The 19,110-nt window shown below is 63.9% G+C and overlaps 2 protein-coding genes across 3 annotated transcripts in view; both read right to left on the reverse strand.

Moving 5' to 3' along the window:
- Positions 1-259: 259 nt before the first annotated feature.
- FASN (fatty acid synthase) lies at positions 260-18,560 on the reverse strand. Of its 2 annotated transcripts, none has more exons than XM_053568262.1 (43): positions 18,346-18,560; positions 16,512-16,645; positions 15,706-15,858; positions 14,463-14,636; positions 14,068-14,268; positions 13,812-13,934; positions 13,615-13,730; positions 13,360-13,494; positions 12,176-12,638; positions 11,906-12,093; positions 11,512-11,701; positions 10,893-10,987; positions 10,531-10,665; positions 10,244-10,447; positions 10,047-10,162; positions 9,662-9,834; positions 9,390-9,581; positions 9,220-9,300; positions 8,931-9,107; positions 8,643-8,822; positions 8,362-8,562; positions 7,582-7,886; positions 6,862-7,251; positions 6,614-6,778; positions 6,390-6,508; positions 6,159-6,313; positions 5,833-6,036; positions 5,569-5,719; positions 5,316-5,494; positions 5,093-5,212; positions 4,894-5,016; positions 4,579-4,802; positions 4,290-4,491; positions 3,909-4,060; positions 3,708-3,799; positions 3,354-3,505; positions 3,028-3,273; positions 2,576-2,764; positions 2,167-2,397; positions 1,826-2,046; positions 1,626-1,724; positions 1,198-1,449; positions 260-1,126 (listed from the first exon to the last, which is right to left on the reverse strand). In XM_053568262.1, the coding sequence occupies exons 2-43, from the start codon at positions 16,636-16,638 to the stop codon at positions 989-991; spliced, it is 7,533 nt and encodes a 2,510-aa protein (XP_053424237.1). In that variant the 5' UTR covers positions 16,639-16,645; positions 18,346-18,560; the 3' UTR covers positions 260-988. The 2 variants fall into 2 exon arrangements, with proteins under 2 accessions (XP_053424237.1, XP_053424235.1); XM_053568260.1 differs by having other exon boundaries at positions 8,362-8,565; positions 18,346-18,559.
- A 253-nt stretch (positions 18,561-18,813) lies between these two features.
- Positions 18,814-19,110, reverse strand: part of CCDC57 (coiled-coil domain containing 57) — a 131,744-nt gene continuing 131,447 nt past the window's right edge. Inside the window, exon 21 of the mRNA XM_053568264.1 lies at positions 18,814-18,972. Within this exon, the coding sequence (XP_053424239.1) occupies positions 18,815-18,972 (158 nt within the window). The 3' untranslated portion in view covers position 18,814. The remainder of the gene's footprint in view (positions 18,973-19,110) is intronic.

The following is a 19,110-nucleotide window of genomic DNA, read 5'->3' on the forward strand; positions in this document are numbered from 1 at the left end:
GGGGGCCGATGCCCTGAGGTGCCAACACAGCTCACTGGCTTAGGCCGGCTCTCCCCCCTGCCTGCCTGGCTCTGCTCTGGCTGCACCTGCCCTGTGCTGACCCCTCCTGGTCCTACCCCATGGACGTGCACTTTGCAGCGTGTGGTATTATGCTGTGTGATCCTGGAGGGCACGGGCGTCCCATCTCCATGACCCCCTGGGGCAGTGTGAGAATTGGCAGTGGTTGGTCAGGGAGCAGGAAAGAAAGATGCCTCAAAGCCAGAGATCAGGTGTGGTTTATTTGTGGGGAGGCTTGGGAAGGATGAGGCATCGAGAGCAGCATTTTTACCAAACTGGTGTAAAAATGAAACAGGATCCAGACACAGCTCTTTACACTGACAGTTACAATGAGTTTCAGTATCTGAGCAGCAGTCTGGATTGTCTTAAGAAACATAACAGACATACACGCAACAGGGGCCCGGTGCGGTCCGCAGGGCTGGCCTGCTTCATGGGGCAGCCGGGACACCCAGGCCTGTCCTGGTTCCATGGGGACTGCTGGCCAACCCAGCAGGCGAGGGTCAGGCCGAGAGGGGCTCCACCGGCAGGCCTGGGTAGCCACCTGTGTGCACTGAGGATACAGAATGGACACTGAACCCAGGACCTTCACAGAGGGTGGACAAGGCCGTGGGATGCTTCACCAGTGGCACAATAAATATACAAATTCAAATGGAAAAACAAAAACAAACCAACCAAGTGGCAAAGCCCACTTGGCACGGAAGGGTCAGCCCGGCTCCTGCAGGCTGTGCCGGCTCTTCATAGATGGAAATCTCCGAGTCGACAGCTCCTGGGTCCCCGCACACTCATGGGAGGTGGCGGGTGGGGAGGATACGCGGGACAGCCTACTTCTAACAGCCGCAGGGGGCAGGGTCCCACCGGCAGGACCCTCCCGGCCCACAGTGTGGCCAGGTGAGCAGTGGCGGTACGGTCTGGTGGCGGGTAGGGCCCAGGCCTAGCCCTCCCGCACGCTCACGCGGGGCTCAGCCAGAGAGCCGTGGATGATACCCACAATGGACTCCAGGCCGCTGCCCTCTAGCAGTGTGCGGTGGTCTCCCTCGATGACGTGCACAGACACCTTCCCGTCGCACACCTGCAGGGAGGGCCTGTGAGCTGGATGCCGTCCACTCCTGTTAACCCCCACCCCTGCCGGCCCTCGCACACCTGGGACAGGTTGTAGTCAGCGCCCAGGTCCTCGCCGTAGGCGCCACCGGTCTTGGCACGCAGCAGCGTTACATTGCCGTGGTACTTGGTCTTGGGTGTGTACTGCTCTGCAGCGCGCAGCTTGTGGTAGAAGGACAGCGCCGCGAAGCTCAGCTCTTGGCGGTCCAGGCCGTGGTGGCTCTTGGTGATGAGGTCCACAGCAGCTGCCACGCGCTCTTCCAGGCCCTTCAGTGGCAGTAGCGCCTCTAGCACCTGTGGGATGGGCTGTGACCAGGCTGGACAGGCCCCTCCCCACCTTGAACCAGAGGTAGTTTCTGACAAGACACGGATGGGGGCTCCCAACGTCCCAAACCAGGCTGGTGTTACAAAGGAGGGCCTGCTCCCAAACCCCTCAGCCCCCTGCCCTGTCCCCGGCCCACCGTCCTGACCCTGCTGTGCTCAGCGTCCGTGAACTGCTGTACGAAGAAGAACATGGCCTCCGTCTCAGCCTCGGCCTCGCAGCCTGGGGTCAGCTTGGCGCGGTAGCTCTGTGAGAGGAAGGTCTGCTGAGCTGGGCCAAGGGTGGCTCAGATCTCTAGGGCATTGGCTGCCCAGACCAAGGGCCTGGCGAGGAGCCCGGACGGCTCACCTGGGTATAGGCCAGTACGTAGGTATGCGAGCCATCAAATAGAAAGAGGCTGTTGTGGGTGGGCGCGGGGCCTTGCTGGGCCTGCAGCTGGGAGCACATCTCAAAGGCAACACAGGCACCATAGGAGTAGCCTGCGATGCGGTAGGGCCCCTCGGGCTGCACCTGCCTGATGCAGTCGATGTAGTAGGCGGCGAGGCTGTGGATGCTATCCAGCGGCGCAGCTGCAACGGCAGCACCAGGCTGTCAGCGAGGCAGGTGGCAGCCACGGGCAGGGAGGTGTCCATGGGCAGCCTGGCCACCCCCACCCCCACACCAGGCCAAGGCCCTGTGTGGTAGTGTACCTCTGGTGCACTGTAGGCCATAGGTGGGGATGCTGAGCTTGGCAGCCAGGCTGCGGAACACGACGGTGGAGCCCTCGATGGGGTGCACCAGGAACAGGGGCCGCTCCAAGCTCTGCACTGTATTGAGCTGTGTCAAGGTGGGGCCTTCGGGGTTCACCAGTAGGGTGCTCAGGTTCAGCTGGGCCTGCTGCTGGGCCGGGCTGCCCTCCCTGGGCACAGAGGATGCTGACTCTGTGAGGACAAGGCAGTGACAGGCTGGCCCAGGCACGCAGGCTCTGGTGCACACTCAAGACACACGCCTGACTCAGGCTACTGCGGGGCCATGGTGGTGGGGTGGGGAGTTGTTCTCCCTCCCATCCCCAGGCAGGCCCCTTGCTGCCCTACCCCCCACCTGGCCAATTGCACGCACCACTGGCTGTGTCTGCCTTGGAGGACAGTTCCTGCAGCTTCCGTAGTGTGAGCTGCCGTACTTCACGCATGGACAGCACCAGGTTGTGTTCGCGCTCCAGGGTCTGGCGCACCTCCACGCTCATGAGCGAGTCCAGGCCTAGGTCCGCCAGTGAGCTGTCCATGTTCACAGCAGCCAAATCACGGATGCCTGGGAAGGAAGGCCTTGGTTGGCTATTTGGGAGGGGCATGGGGGCAGCTCCCGTGGGTGCTGAGGCTCAGTGCACTATTGCCATGGGTATAGCCACAGCCTCGCTCTGCAGACCACAGTGTGTGTCCCTTGGGCAGCAAGATCACCCTGGTACAGTTGAGGAAACTGTGACACAGAGCTGTGCCTGCTACCTCCCTAAGCAGCCTTTGCTGTCCTGAGACTCCAGTGACAGTGAGGGGACAGGGCCTCAGGTGTGCGCTCACCCAGGATGTGTGCCACGGCCTGCACCAGGTCGCGCTGGCTGTCCCGGTCCCTGTGGGCAGTGGCTGCCTTCTCAGCCAGCACAAAGCTGCTCAGGACTGCATGGGGCTGGTGGAGGAACATGTCCAGCACCTCCAGGCAGGATGCAATGCGCTGGGGCAGCGTTCCGCCGATGACCGTGTCATTGGTGCCCAATGCCTCCAGGACAATGCCTACATCGCCGATTGCGCCCCACTGCACGGCCAGGCCTGTGGGATGAGGGGGCTGGTGGGCCAGGGCTTTGGCAGATGGGAAGGCTGGGGGCAGGCTGGGCAAGGGCAGGACCCACCTGGGAGGCCGTCCCGCCGGCGCTTCTCGCAGATGCGCTCCATGGTGGAGTTGGCAAAGCCATAGTTGGTCTGACCAGCATTGCCACGTCCGCAGCTCACCGAGGAGAAGGCCACAAAGTAGTCCAGCTCAGGACATGCCTCCCGGGTCGCCCTGTGGGTGTGGGTGTCACTTCCTTGCCAGCAGCACCCCAGGAGTGCCCCTGCCTGTCCCACTTCCCATGGGAAAGGCAGAGAGATGGTCAGAGGAGCTGCCATGGCTGACCAGACCCTTATCTCAGGCCCAGAAAGGCCAGGGTGGGTAGGGGATAGGCAGGGCTGGGAGGGGGCTGTGCTGTAGGTGGGCCGCTCCCCACCTGTCCAGATTCAAGGTGCCACTGTACTTGGGCTTGCTGACGTCTTGGAAGAGCTCAGGGGTCTGGTTCTCCAGCATGGCATCTCTCAGGACCTGGGGGAAGGGATCCTTAGTACCTGCTGTGGCTCCAGGGCCCCCACCTAGGTATCTCCCCGGGTTCAGGGCTGTGGAGGGGGGCTCTGCCCTGGGGTTCTTCTCTTACCATGGCCAGGTTGAAGACACCTCCCACGGGCCCAAGCTGTGTGGCCTCAGCAATGAGGGCCTGGGCCCCTTCTGGTGAGCTGGCATCACTGGTGGCCACCAGCACCTGCACACCCTGGCGCCTCCACTCACGGACCTGCTTAGCCTGGTAGCCTGTGGACATGGGCTGTGGCCAGGCCAGGGGGCAGGACACACGGACCCTCCCCACATGTCAGGCTGCTCCAGAGCCCCTGACAAAGAGGGGGACGGAGGGGGATGGAGGAGGATAGAAGGAAATAGGGTCCAAGTACTGTAAGACGCGTAAGCGTGGGCTGCCAGGTATAACCCATGGGGCTGGACCATGTCACTGCCCTGGCTGGTTCCAGCGTCCCTGGCTGCTCACCTGTCCGGATCCCTGAGCGGGAGGTCAGTACAAGCTTTTGGGCACCACGCAGAATCAGCCACTGGGCCAGCTCCAGGCCAAAGCCACCAAGGCCTCCAGCAATGATGTAGCTCTTGTGGGCTGGGCAAAAAGTCTTGGTGATGGCATCAGTCAGGATGGGCTCCACCCTCTCCACAACTGTCTCCGGCTCCTCTGGCCGCACCTGTAGTGGGCGACACCCGATACCCAATGGATCAGGCACTGTGGGGTGGCCTCCAGTTGGGCGCCAGGACGCTGACTCCCCCCTCACCTGGATGACGACTTTGCCGATGTGCCTCCCCTGAGCCATGTAGCGGAAAGCATCCTCCACCTGGGCCTTGGGGAACACGGTACGCTTGAGGGGCTGTACCACACCGTCGCGGATGCCGGCCTGCAGGAGTGCCACCACCTGCCGCCAGTCCTCATTGGCCTCCTCAAAGAGTGCATCCAGCAGGATCCCATGGAAGGTCACGTTCTTCAGGAAAACAGCCATGCCTGGCAGGCAGGACACGCTCACTCCAGACCCCTGCCACCCACACCGCCCACCACCCACCGCCTGCCACCGGCCCCATACTGCCAGGCTCACCCAGTGGGTGGTTGTTGGAAAGGTCGAATTTGCCAATTTCCAAGAAGCGGCCGTGCTGAGCCAAGCACCTCACGCTGGCCTGTAGCTTCTCTTCCGCCAAGGAGTTCAGGACCAGGTCGACTCCTGGAGCAGAGGGGTCCCCATCACACCACTGCCCAGCGCCTTGCACGGTCTAGCTGGGGGCTAGCCTGGTGCTCACCCTTCCCGCCTGTGTGCCGCAGGACATGTTGTTCAAATGATGTGTCCCGGGAATTGGCAAAGCTGCTGCTGTCGAGCTGGGGGAACCTGGCCTGGAGATAAGCCCGCTTCTCTGCAGACCCTGGTGGGGAGAGGTGGCACTGAGGGGCCAGGGCCACTGTGGGGGTTGGGGGCACTGTGGGGATGGGGGGGTGGAAGGTGCTAGAGCTGGTGTGAGGCCTCACCGACGGTAGTGAAGACACGGCAGCCCAGGCTGAGGGCGATGGCGATGGCGGCCTGGCCCACACCACCTGAGCCCGAGTGGATGAGCACCGTCTCCCCATGCCGTATGCGCCCACGTACCACCAGTGAGTAGTAGGCTGTGGTGTAGACGACAGGTACTGAAGCTGCCTCCTCCAGGGACCTGGGGTGGGGCACAGGATCAGCTCGGCTTGGCTGCTGCGGCCCCGCAGACCCTACCTGGCCTGATGCACTCACCAGCTGGAGGGTACATCCCAGAGGAAGTCCGGTGACAGTTGGATGGATGTGGCCAGGCCCTCCGCTGGCACCAGCCCCATCACACGCTTGCCGCTGGCATCCCGGCCCGAGAACTCCATGCCCAGCATGCAGTCCCTTGCCGCCCACTTCCCTGCAAGTGATAGTAATGAGTAGGCCCTCCAGGCTTCAGGCAGGTCCTGGCATCAGCCTCCACTAGGAGACTGCTATGGCCCCAGTCCCACTCCAAAGCCCCATGCCCTATACCTGGGATGGCGTCAGGGGATAGCTTGCCCGTGGCTAGCATGATGTCTCGGAAGTTGAGCGAGGCGTAGTAGACAGTGCAGAGCTGGGTGCTGGGGCTGGTGGGTGGGGCATGGCTCAGTGGGGAGCAGACCCAGCGGATGGAGGAGAGGTCCCCGCGGGTCAGGACGTTCACGAAGGCGTGTGCTGTCTGCTCCTCTGGCTTGTCTGGGGGAAGCAGGCGGGGGAGCTGCCCTGGGCCTTTCTGGCTTGGGCCTCCCACCCCTTACCCAGCCTACCCAGCACCATGCAAAGCGTCTGGGCCAGGCAGGGTGGTGTTGGGGGCTCACCCTGCTCCAGTGGGAAGTGCCGGAAAGCCCCCCAGGCCCCGTCACGGTAGACATTCATCACCAGGTCCCCCTGCAGCACCTTCTGCAGCTCCACAGAGCCTGGGTGCACCTCGGGGGAGGAGGATGTGCTGCTGAGGTTGGACAGCAAGATGCACCTGTGCATGGCCAGAGATGGTGAGAGGGTGTGGGAGTGGAGTGGGCAGTGGGGGAAGGGTGGGAGAGGGCACCTACCGTATCCGGTGCCCACCAGGCTCCTTACGGAGACAGTTCACCAAGCCCACCACGCCCGAAGTGCTGCAGTTGGTTGCTGTCAGCCACACGGGCCGCGAGGAGGAGTCAGTCAGAATGCTCTGCAAGGCGAGGGAAGGTTAACTGCTAGGAGGGCCTTGGGCTGCACCACGGACCAGAGCCATGTCTGTGGGACCCAGGGCCTGGGAGGCCTGGCAGGGACCGACCTTCAGAGAGTCCACCCATCGAAAGCTGGTATCCTCCACAGCCAAGAAGATGGGGCTGTCCTGTGGGGAGAGCCGGCGGCACAGGAAGAGAGCGGAGCCGTAGAAGGACTTCTTGAGGCCCACCAAATGCAGCGACGCCTTCGAAAACAGGCTCTCCCACTCGTCCTGTGTGTGTTTGGGGGTCAGAGCCTGGACGTCCCAGCCTTCCCCTGGGCCCCTGGGCCCCCGCACACCTGCCCAGCACACACCTGGCTCAAGAGGCCCTGCCCGAGCTGTGGCTCGGTGGAGGTGAGGAAGGCCACGGTATCCCCGAGGGGGTGGCCCCTAAGCAGAACGTGCAGCAGCAGGAAGCCACCCTCTGAGAGGGCAGCGGCCATATTGCTTAGAGCTACAGCCGGGTCCCCAAGGGCTGCCACGGCGCCATTGCACACCAGGAGGTTGGTGGTGCCCAGATTGCTGGGTGCAGGGTCTGTAGGGTCCCACTGGCCCTGGGCAATGCCATGCTGCTGCAGGGTGGCCTGTGCGGTCTCCAGGGCCTGGGGATGGCGATCAGTGGCCATGTAGCTCAGCTGCAGCATCGGGTGAGTATTCAGCAGGGCTGGGATGCGGGAGTATAGACGTCCGTGGCCAGCTAGCACCTGGGAGTAAGGGAAAAGCTGAGAGTAGCCCCAGACCTGGCAGTGTTGACTGGGGCTGGCCAAGTGTCTGTGGGGTTGCAGTTCACCAGAACTGGCCCAGCCTGCTGACAGTCTCTGTGATGTCCCCTTGCAACTCCTACTGCTACGTGAACAGCACAGGACCTGGGCACTGAGCTGGCCAGTCCCTCGTCTGTGCTGCCTCCTGTCCTGACCACTGACGTGTGAAGAATGCAGCTATAGCCGTAGAAGCCTGGCAAGGGTGTCTCACTCTTGGGCCTGGGTCTGACCCAGCCCTGGTCCAGCATGCAGCACAGCCCCAGTGGCACCTACCTCTACCACCGTCATCCTGAGGCTGGTCGTGTTCTCCAGAGCAGTATCCACGCAGGCCTTGAGTGCTGGGGAGTCTAGGAGGCCGCACAGCAGGGGGTCCTCTGGCAGCAGTGGCTGTTCCTGGGCCAGTGCCTGGGCCAGCTCCAGCTGCAGGTTTCCATTCAGCTGTGGCTGGCAAGCGGCCCATAGCAGCCGAGGCAGGCCCTGCTGTGGGGGGTCTTGGGGGGCTTGTGCCCCACCCAGCCCAGGCACTGCCATCTTCAGCCCCTGCTGGCTCACCTTGCTCTGCAGGGCCTGCGCCAGCCCTGGGGAGGAACAGACAACTGGTGTTCTCTGAGGCTCCCGGTGGCAGGTCTGCCTGAGGCAGGCACTAGGACCAGCCCAGGGACACTCCCCACTGCCCACCGTGGGCATAAGGCATGAGCCCACGGTGGGGGTCCAATGCCTGAACCTGCCCCTCACAAGTGACCCCAGGGTCCCTCACACTGGTCCTGGCTGTGAGCCCTGGAGGCTGTTCTGTACCTGCCAGGGGGGTACCAAGACTCATTTCTGTTCTCAGATATGGATTAATGGGACCATGGGTTGGGGGAAGCAACTGCCCCAGCTATGGCCAGGGTGGGGTCAGGCAGAGGGTGCTGGAGAGGGCCCTGTGGTGAGGCAAGTGGAGTCTCCTTGAAGGAGAGGCGGGCAGGGTAGCCCCAGTGGCGGCTGTCTTAGAAGGTGATGAGCTCCCATCCCCAGGCACATCTCGCAGGGCCGGGGCTGTGTGTGGGACCTCACCCTTACACAGCTGCAGCTCCTCCTGCAGGACAGTGCTCGCAGACAGGCACCCATCCTCCACGTGAGGCGTGAAGCAGAACTTCTCCAAGGTGGGTGCCAGCTGCTCCTGCTGCCGTCGGGGGGCTGCTGAGGCGTGGAGCCGCGAGACACGAGCACCTCCGGCCACTGTGGTGCTCAGACAGTGGCTCACCACCACGTCGGCTGCTGCAGAGACAAGCTGGATGAGCAAGGCAGGCTGGGCTGGGCTGTGGCAACAGGGCTGGGGCACAGGGCCATCATACCTCGGGTCTCGCCCTGTAGCATGTACACCTTCTGCTGCTGAGTGGTGGGGTCGATGTGGATGGTGGTGATGCGGGTGGGCAGGCGCAGACTGCGCTCGCCCGAGCTCAGGATGGACATCTGCAGCATGGTGTCCAGGAAGGTCACCCAGTTGTCCCTCCACAGCAGCTTGCCTGAGGTGCCTGCACGAGGGGCCTGGTTGGCTCCACTGGGACCGCCCAAGGCCCACAGACATGACACCCCCTCTCACCAGCTCGGTGGCAGTGCAGCCCCAGGACCTCCCATCCCACCTTCGAGGTTGGCATCCAGGATGCCCTGGAAGTGGGGGCCGTAGTCGTAGCCCCGCAGACGCAGCTCCTTGTACACATCTGCCTGTGTCAGGCGGAAGGCTGCAGGGTCGGTGGGGACGGGGTCTTCCGGATGGTTAAAAAGCGAAGGGTCAGGGTCCTCCCACTGGGATACCTTTCCTGTGGGAGCACAAGGGCCTGAGAGGGGCAGCCAGGCGGGACAGCCTGGTGCACTGTGACCTGATGTAGGCATCCCTACCCTCCCACACACCCCCGGCCATGCCCTGCTCACCGCTCACTATCAGGGTGCCGTTCTCAGACACCTCGAAGGCTTGGGAGGCCTCCAGGAGCCGAACCTCCAGGGGCACAGTCCCTGTACAGCAGTGGGGGTTCGGGGTCAGAGGCCAGGGGTCAACAGCCTCTCCCTCAGCCACCCTGCCCTCAGCCTGGGGCATCCCTCACCAGTCTTGGGTAGGATGGTGGCCTGGTGCAAGGTCACATCCTCAAATACCACAGGCATCTGCTCTGTGGCCAGGCCCAGGGTGCGAGCCAGCGTCTTCCAGACCAGACACAGGTAGCCAGTGGCAGGGAAGATGACACGGCCATCAATGCGGTGGTCCACCAGGTAGTGGTCAGGAGACTCGGGGCTGGCGTCTGCAGGAACATGGCCTCAGTGATGGCCCCTGGGTGGGGGGACCCTGTCTCCCCCACCTGCTGCCCACGGCCTGGCTCACCGATGTTATGGACAGTGGCAGAGGAGGAGCTGCAACCATTGGGGAAGTCCTCTGCAGCGGGCACATCCCAAGTCTGGCTGTGGTCCCACTTGATGTGGGGGGCAATGAGGGGTGTTCCCCGGGGGGCTGGGAACTCCATAGGTGGGAACAAGGCATTGGGATTGACGTGGATGCTGGTGGGAGAGAACAGGGGATGGGTGAGCAGCACACCCAGTCTCCCATGAGACCTTAGCAGGCGGGCAGGGGCCAGGGCTAAGGACAACCATGGGCTCTGGGTCTAGCCCACCCGCCACTGGCCTGGGTCAGCAAGGAGCTCCCAGCTGTTCCTGCTTCTGGGAGAAATGGCCACATGGCCCCAGGATGCGTACGAGACGGAGAGACCCACCCTGCGAGGTGGACCTTGCCCACGCCAGTGAGGAAGAGCTCCAGGTTATCCCTGTGGTCCTTTTTCATCAGGGGGACGATGGTGCAACTGGGCTTCAGGCCTCGCTTTAGGACAGCCTGGGGGAGGCAGAGGTGGCTGTGGCTCCCTGTGTGGCTCCACCCTGGGCCCTCCGCTCTGCTGGCGGCCAGTACCCTTACCTGCAACAGGGCATGGGGGGCAATCTCCAGCACCACCGCGTGTTCGGGCACGTGCCACAGCGCCTCCTGGAACAGCACAGGGCTCACCAGGTTGTTGACATTGTACTCGGCAGAGGATGTGCGCGCCAGGCTGCCCCGCCACTGCGCCTCGGGGATGGAGGTACTGAGCCAGCGTGCAGAGCGGGGCCGCGGCTCTCGGATCACCTGCACACACGGGCTGGGTCAGCACCAGGGGCCAGGGCCAGGGCATGCTGGCACCCAGGCCCTCAGCAGCCAGCCCTGCCCACCTTCTTGAGTGCCTGCAGCAGTGTGGGCGCGATGGCCTCCATGAAGTAGGAGTGGAAGGCCATGCCACCGGTCCGCACCTCCTTGGCAAACACACCCTCCTGCTTCAGCTGCTCCACGAATTCAGACACTGCAGCCTGGGTGCCAAGGGGACCCTGGGTGAGCTCTCCTGGGCCGTGTACCCACCACCACGCGGTCCACCCAGCTCTGGTCTTGGGGCGGGTGGGGGTGGACGGAGTTCACTTCAGAGGAATGGGGAGGGCACAGGGTGGAGCCTTGGGAAAAGCTAGAGAGTATGGAAGAAAACCAGATGCGTGGTGATGTGTGCGGGGACAGAGGAGCCTGCCAAGGCCACAGGGCTCACCTGTGGTCCTGAGATGGTCACTGTGTCCTCAGAGTTGTGGCAGGCGGGTACCACACCAGGGGGGCAGCGCTGTTTACACTCTTCCCATGACAAACCTAGAGACGGAGCCAACCTCAGAGAACATCTGTGGGGACCCCAAGCCCTGCCCACCAAGCCCTTCTTTACCACAAAGATGCCCAGGGGCATCAGTGGTAATGATGGGGTGCTATAATGATAGCCGCCAAGTCTCTGTGAAACACTGCCCCCATTGTGTTTGACCGTGGGAGTCGTCATAGACGGGAGGTGCCACTCCAGGAACTCCCAACGGGGAGCTGGGTCTCAGCTCAGTAACATGGCCTGGGCCCTCGCCCCAGGACAGACTACCTCTGTAGTCCTCTCTAGCCCTGTCCCACCCAGGGCCCAGGAATGGTGCTGCTGGGGGGAGCCGTGAAGTGTCTCCCCACACACCTGCACCTCAGTCGAGCCCCTGGGATCTCACGTGGGGTGGATGCCCACCAGCGAGTGTCCCAGGAATAAGGATGTGGGCATGGGCTGGCTCCCAGGAAGTCACAAGAGGCCATGTACACATAGCACCTGAGCAGGGTGTCCAGAGGCAGCCAGGAGAGGGGCTGACACCTACCCACGGCTGCCATGGCTCCTGGCGGGATGTTGGCCTCCTTGATGCACTGGCCCCTCCAGTAGGCCGCAAGCACGGCCTCCTCCTGGGAGAGGCAGCCGTCGGCGTAACCACAAGCCACCTCTCCTAGGGAGTGCCCGATGATGCCGTCGGGCCTCAGCCCCATGGAGCTCAGCAGGTCCAGGAGGGCGATCTGGGGGCAGGGACAGGCTGTTGTCAGGCCAGCTAGAACTCCAGACACCTACACCCCTGCCCCACTCATCCTCCCAGGCCACCTGGTGGGAAAGACCCCACAATGCCCGGCAGCGCAAGCCATATGTGACCAGGAGCACCTAACAGCAAAGGCCCTGAGCAGCAGGCTGGCACTCCACACGTGGCACGTGTGGCCGGGGCTCACCTGGATGGCAGTGAGGCTCACAAAGGAGTGCACAATGTCGTCGAAGGTGCTGTCCTCCGTGCTCTGCAGCAGGGAAGACACCTTTAGGCCCAGAGGCTTCACCACCTCGTCTGAGCGCAGGATGGAGTCCCGGAAGCCGCCCAGGCGCATAAGGCTCAGTCCCATCCCGCGCCACTGAGTGCCCATCCCTGTGAGGACAGCGTGTCAGGGAGAAGGCTGACAGCTGCAGCTGCCACCTCACCCTCAGGAGGGGCTGCACAACAGTCTCACCAGAGCAGATGAACCACACGGGGCGCTCGCCGGCGGGCACCTGCTGTACCTCCCGGCAGCAGCCCTCGCTGCCCAGCACAGTGTAGCCCCTGAAGGGCATGGCGGCCACGGGGGTGGCCGCAATGTCGTTGAGCATGCACACTAAGGCCAGGTCCTGGCTGTAGCGCTGGCCCAGCTCGAGCAGACCCTGTACGGCCTCAGGAGTGCGGCCGCTGGCCTGTAGCAGGCGGGGTGGGGCAGTGGGTGGGGCAGGGGCAGGGGGCAGTTGTGTGTTGGGCCGCAGAATGACATGCACGTTGGAGCCGCCAAAGCCAAAGGAGTTGATGCCCACGTTGCCACCGCGGATGGGCAGAGGTCGGTCCACCACTTGCAGCTGCCCGTTGCGCAGTGCGGGGATCTCAGGGTTGGGAGCGTGGAAGTGCAGGTTGGGGGGCCACAGCCCATGCTCCAGCGATAGCAGCACCTGTGGGTCACGTGCTAGTGGGCAGCCACTTCCTGGGACCACTCTGTGGGTCCAGGGTGCCCACACCCTAACCTGGTCCTGCCACAGCAGGGGCTGATGACTAAGCTGAGGCTGCCCTACCCTCAGCTTGGTCCATCTGGGTGGGGTGCTTGGCCCACCCTGGCACTCATTTGGGGCCCTGCCTTCTCCCAGCTTGATGGGGACACCAGAGATAGACTGTAGAACTAGACACCAAGGCCCCACAACCAGGCCCCGGCCCAGGGTGAGATGCCACAAGCTGACAGGTGGCAGTAACACAGACGGGGGGATCCAGGGGGAACAAAAGCCTCAGTGATGGGGTCCTGGGTTCTCAGCCGTCGGGCTACCACGTCCGTTGCCCTTGGGGGCTGTCCTGAGGGCTCCTAGGTGCCTGCTAGTTGGTCAGGAAAGCTGTGAGGATGGGTAGATAACACCTGCTCCCACCCCTTGGCCAGGGAGCAACTGCCAAGCTTTCTCTGGCCTCCCCCTCTGTCTCCCACCTGAGCTGCTTCTCTGGCTGGCCTGTGTGCAAGGACTGTAGGGACTATCCAGCAAGAGGCCGCCCAAGCTCCCTGCCACCCCAGCCTTGTCAGGCCCGGCACAGCCCACTCATGAAGGGAATGGGGAAAGCTCTGTGGTGGCCGTGGTGCACAGCCATGGAGAAGGGGTAGGGGCTTGCAGCCTCCAGAGACCCCTCGCCTACCTTGGCCAGGGCTGCGAGCCCTGAGGCAGGTTCTGGGTGCCCCATGTTGGATTTGGTGGACCCGATCAGCAGTGGGTCCTTGCGTGAGGTGCACAGGGTGCGGACAATGCTGTTCAGCTCCTGGGGATCGCCCACCTTTGGGGAATAGGGGAGAGTTGGACTCCAGCTGAGCTGTCTCCCAGGTAGGAAGGGGTGGAGGACACAGAGCATGGGGCAGGGGCAGGGGCAGGGTAGAGCTGTTCAGGAGCCCTTTACCTTGGTGCCTGTGCCATGGGCTTCGATGTACTCGAGGGACTCAGGGGCCAGCCCAGCCGGCAGGTACAGGGAGCGGATGAGCTGCTCCTGGGCCTCCCCAGAAGGGAAGGTCACACCTGTGGAGAGCCCAAGCTAAGCACCCACCACTGCCGCCACCACCTGCCACTAGCCACCCACTGCCCCTGTCCAGATCCCACCTTGCTCCTTGAAGCCATCTGTGTTGGTGCCAGCATTCAGGATGGTGGCATATACCCGCCGGGCCAGGGACTTCTTGGTCAGCAGGACGGCTACCACAGCTTCTGAGCGGCAGTACCCGTTCCCTGGGGGAGAGGAGCACCTTGCTGGGGTTCAGCCCACCCAGACCCCCGCTGGGAGCCCTGGGCAGGAGGTGTTGGGCCAGGACCTCCTGGCAGGGCTCCCAAGAGCTTGCCTGGGGGCTGCGGGGATGCCCACCTGCATCGTCGAAGGACTTGCAGGCGCCCTCAGGGCTGAGCATGCCCAGCTTCATGAACTGCACAGAGGTGTTGGGTTTCAGCAACAAGTTGATGCCGCCCACGATGGCAGCAGGGCACTCTCCGCTGCGGATGGCCTGGAAGGCGCTGTGCAAGGCCAGCAGGCTGGAGGAGCAAGCTGTGTCCAGTGCGATGCTGGGCCCTGCGAGCAGGGGCACAACAGGGCTGTGGGCCTACCTGGACAGCATGGGCTTGCGGGGGGCACGGCTGAGGACTCTCTCAAGAACACATGCCACCAGCCCTCCTTAGGGACACCAAGGTCAGACCCTCAAGGGTCTCCCCAACACAAATGGTTCCTGCTCCGCATGCGGAGGTCCAGGCCCAAGCAGCACCCACCTTTGAAGTCAAAGAAGAAGGACAGCCGGTTGGCCATCATGGCACGCTGGCAGCCCACCATGCTGTAGCCCAGGAGCGTCTCCGGGTCTCGGCTCAGGGCCTCTGAGGCCTCGGACCCACTAACACCCACCCAGACACCAGTGTGTGTCCCGCGGAGTGAGGCTGGGTTGATGCCTGCCAGGAACACGCAGTTAGGCCTCCCAGCCCTCCGGGCCCACTCTGGGGAGGTTTCTGGGCTTCATAGCTAGGAGTGGGAGGGGCTCCCTCCCAGGGGGATTCCAGAAGGGGCCAAGGAAGGCGAGGTTTCCTGCTAAGGGGACAAAGCAGAGCCATGGCTCATGGCAGCCCAGGTTAGGCCCAGGACTGAGAACCAGGTCAGAGGAATGAAGCGTCAGCATAGGGGGCCCAGAAGAGGGCGCCAGACAGAGGCCAGAGGCAGCCATGAGGAGGACAGATAGCAGCATTGTCCTTGGTGACTCCTGTGGCCTCTGGTGTCACAAGCAGGGTCTGTGAGCCCCTGGGGCAGGAGCTTCAGCTCCAAGGGCACCTGCCCTGGGTGGAGCCAAGATAAGGAGGGAGAAAGACAAAGGCTGAGTGTCCAGCTCAGAAAAGAGAGGTCTACGGGCAGGGCCCAGGAACAGGAAAGGCCTGAGGGACATAGTGCCTGCCCAGACTCCCTGCCCAGTGGGCAGTGGCAACCACTGATGGGGTGGGTAACAGGCAGCCCCGAGGGTTACCCTCCCTGCCCGAGCACCAAGTGTGCCTGGGAAGGGGACAAGCCTGTGCCCCCAGAGGCCCCTGGTGCTTGCCTGAGGTCAGACAGTGGAGTCGCCAGGCTGGCGAGATGCTCCCCTATTTCAGTCCCCCAAAACAGGGGAAGGGAAGCTGGAGTGAAGGCTGCCTGAGGCCTGGGGTCCTGGGAGCAGGGCAATGGAATGGGGGAGGGGGCTCCTCTAGGACCTCCTCCTCTGCCTGTCACCCTCACCTTTGTCCCACGACTAGCCAAACATTGGGAGTGGGGAAGTTGGGGTGTCAAGGCACGCCCGGGACACCTCCAGTGTGCAATTGTGAAACTGTAGCCTGCCCAGGGGCCCACGCCTTCCCAAGCCTGCTGGCCCCAGATCCAGGGCCAAGGCAAGCTGGGGACATGGCTAGGAAAAAGCAGGGCTGAGCCTTGTTCTACTTTAAAGAGGCATGCGGCCCTGGGAGATGGCTTGCCCAGCCAGCAGCCCTGAGAACCCACCTCCATCCACAATGGCCTCGTAGGTGACTTCCAGCAGCAGCCGCAGCTGGGGATCCATCGTGTGTGCCTGCTTGGGGTGTACCCCGAAGAAGGAGGCATCAAACTTGGACAGGTCCTTCAGCTTACCAGACCGCCGGGGCAGGCCGTAGAGACCTGCAGAATATGGCAGGCATTTTTTTCACTGAACGAGGGGCACTGGAGGGCAGAGGTGCCTGAGGGACACTACAGGCCCTTTGGAGGCCATGGCAGTCATGGAGTCTCAGCTATAGCTGCCGAAACCCAGACCAGTGCCATCAGGTCTGCCACATGGGACCCCAGCCTCACATGGGAAAGGCCCAGAGCAGAGCCTGGGAAGGTAGGACTGGGGGGCCTATGGCTGGCCTGGCCACAGTGCCCAGGCTGCACCATGCTGACTCACACCCTGTCTGGCAGGTAGAGCTGCTCAGAGAAGATCGAACTGGGCGTGGGGGAGTCAAACCAGCCTCCCCAAGAGTACCTGGTGTCCCATCTGCCAGCTCAGGACACCCATAATCTGAGCCTGGCCTCCCTAGCCTTTAGCCTTGCAGCCACCTGGGGAGCCTCTCAGCAAGCTGAGCCCACTCCCTAGGCCATCCTTGCACCATGTTGGGAAGTCGCTACAGCCCAGCCTTGCCCTGTGGGTGACCAGTGTCTACAGCTGCAACTGGGCCCAGGCCAGCACCAGCGCTGTGGGCAGTTGGAAGACAGCACAACAAGAGGTTGCCTGAGGGGCAGAGGTGGAGCTTGAACTCCTACCTCCAGCAAGGGAAGCCCCCAAGGCCACTCACCGGCTTTCCACCTTCGGTCATCATCTGTGACCATGTCCACGCCGCCAATGAGGTTGGCCCAGAATTCCTCCATGTTCTCAGACTCTGGCAACTTCCCGGACATACCGGCGATCACCACCTCCTCCATGGCTCCTCTGCGGGAGGGCAGCGTGCCGCCCACACAGGCTCAGCCCCGGCCCCAGCAGTCCCAGCAGCCCCATCCCAGTCTCAGCACCACAAATGGTGGCTGCTCAAGCTTCACTGGCAAGAATTGCCCTTACCTCCCCATGGGGTCCAGCACAGGCCCTGTTCCAACTGCCTCCTCTTCCCCCTCCCCACTGTCCTGCCTGAGAAGGGCCTCAGATAGCCCCTGGAGAAACCTCCAAGACACAGCTCCTGGGTCCTGCTCCTTCCAACACCCCAGAGTATTGGGGGGGGTCACTCTGGCCCAGCCCCCCGCCCCCACTGGGAATGGCTGAGTACTTGGTACTGGCCTGTCACCTCTGGGGCTCTGACCCCACCATGTACAGGGTGCTGGCCTGAGTGGCTCCACTGTGGCCCTGCTGTCCCAAAAGCTCAGTGGTAAGCCACCTCTGCAACTCAGCATAGCTTTAGCCCCACAACCTCCTCTCATCAATGCTCCAGGGCTATGGGCACCTAGCAGGGGACAGGCAGGCAGGGCCTTCTGAGGCCCCTGGCACTCAGCCTGTTAAGAGGCACCAAGGAAATGCAAAAGCCCGGTAGGCTGGGGCCCAAAGCACGGTGTAGGGGTGGGCACTCAGCACCCACACACACCCTAAGCCATGGAGGGCCCTCTCCACATTAAGGACAGGGATCCTGCTGCCCAGGATAGCCCAGGAACTGCTAGGGCTCAGGAAGGACCCATGGGGACCTCTGATGCCAAGGCTAGCAGGGTTCTGGAGAAAGGTAGCCCCTACTCCACAGGGACTGATCCAGCCATCCTGACCCCTCCAGCAAGGAGGAAGCACTCCTGGGCAGGTGCTACCCTATTCCAAACACCTGTGCATGTAAGGCCTCAGGATACTCGCTGGCCTCCTGTACCCAGAGCGCAGCAGCTGCCTGGAGCTCAGGTCTCTAAGAAACCTGCAGGGGAGTCAGGGCCCCCTGGCTGCAGGTCCAGCACCAGGGCTCCCGTCCAGCCATGAGGAAGAGGGGTGAGGCCATGGCTGGTCTAGTAACTTCCACCGAGGCCCCGAAACTTCCAGCTCAGTGAGCGGCCAGCAGCGACCTCCCTTGTGGGGCGGCCGCTTACCCGCAATGAATAAAGAGCCCTTAGCCGCCTCAGGCGAAGGAAGGCTCCAGGGTGCGCCCGCTTAGCTCTTAGTACTTGCCATTCACCGGCAATCTGCGGTGAGGCAGGGGGTGGAAACCCTCGCGGCGCCCCAGCACGCTGGACTGGTCCCCTCCGCCGGCTGCCTCCTCTCAGGTCCCGTCGGGCTGGGACCTCGAAGGAGCCCCGGGGAGGTAGGTCCCGGGGGCCTTTGTGGGCACCGGGAGTCAGGCTTGGGCTCGCCCCAGGCCTTCGGGGTCCGCAGCGCCCAGCCAGCCCAAGAGACGAAAATGGCTGTCCGCGACGCTCCCCGGCGTCCGGCCCTCGCCGTCCGCCTACCTGCCCCGCCAGGCCCGTGGCGTCCCGAAGGGGCTGGCATATCGAGCCTGGGCCAGGCCGCGCGAGGGACCCTTGGCTACGGCCACGCCGGGCCACGCGCGCCGCGAGGGCGAAGGATGCGAGGCCGCGCCGCCCCCGCGAGCCCCGCGCCCAGCCCCCACGAGCCCCGCGCGCCCCGGTCCAGTTTCCCGAGCCCCCGGCCCGGCCCCGAGGGCCGCCGCGTACCTGGTCTGGGCGCAGGCGGTGTTGGCGAGAGCGAGGCTGGCGCGCGGCGGAGCGAGGCCGGGTCCGGGCCGTCTCTCTGGCTCCCTCTAGGCCGGTGCGGACGCTATTTAAACCGCGGCCATCCCCGGGCGGCCACGCCACATGGGCTGACAGCTTGGCTGCGCCGCCCAGGCCAATGAGCGTCGGGGCTGCGCCCCGGGACCCGGCGCGCCGCCGACGTGGGGTGATGCCTGTGCGCGCTGCCGCAGAGCCGGGACCCTGCGCGGGGACGCGCACGGGGGGGCAGGCAGGGGGCGCGGGGCGGTGCGCGAAGGCATCCCCCGCCCCCAACTTCCGTTCCCGCCCCTGCCCGCCGGGCCACGTGTCCGCCGCGCGGGCGGCGGGACAAGGCGTGCTTGGGCTACTGTAAGGACTGCGCTGCGGCTGCGCCAGGCGGCGAGCGGGGCAGGAGGGCGGACGCGGCCCCTACCTAGCTGGCAGGCTGGCAGGGTCCCCGCAACCCGAGCTGTCCCCTCCACGCAGCCGTCGCAGCCCGCGCGGACCTGGAGGTGTGGCACTCGCAGTAGCGGCCAATGGGGCGCCGGGGGCGTTCGCACCAGCCCAATGGCGGCGCGCGGGTGGGCGTTGCTAGGCGATAGGGTGATGGGCCACGGCGCTAGCGCGGTCGTTGACCCCGGCCGAGGGCGCTCCGCGCGGGGTTATTGCCGGTCACCGGTCCTCCTGGCCGGGTCGCCCGATTGCGCGGGGCTGCGCGGGGCCCTAGTG

Source organism: Nycticebus coucang, chromosome 18, assembly GCF_027406575.1.
Source record: "Nycticebus coucang isolate mNycCou1 chromosome 18, mNycCou1.pri, whole genome shotgun sequence".
Classification (NCBI taxonomy): Eukaryota; Metazoa; Chordata; class Mammalia; order Primates; family Lorisidae; genus Nycticebus; species Nycticebus coucang.

Excerpts from the sequence above, each read along its gene's own strand:
- FASN (XM_053568260.1), bottom strand. The coding sequence starts at position 16,638 with ATGGAGGAGGTGGTGATCGCCGGTATGTCCGGGAAGTTGCCAGAGTCT. Across the intron at positions 12,639-13,359 it reads GGCTCGCAGCCCTGGCCAAG|GTGCTGCTATCGCTGGAGCA; the intron begins GTAGGCGAGGGG and ends CGTGACCCACAG. Across the intron at positions 6,779-6,861 it reads GGCAGGGCCTCTTGAGCCAG|GACGAGTGGGAGAGCCTGTT; the intron begins GTGTGTGCTGGG and ends AAACACACACAG.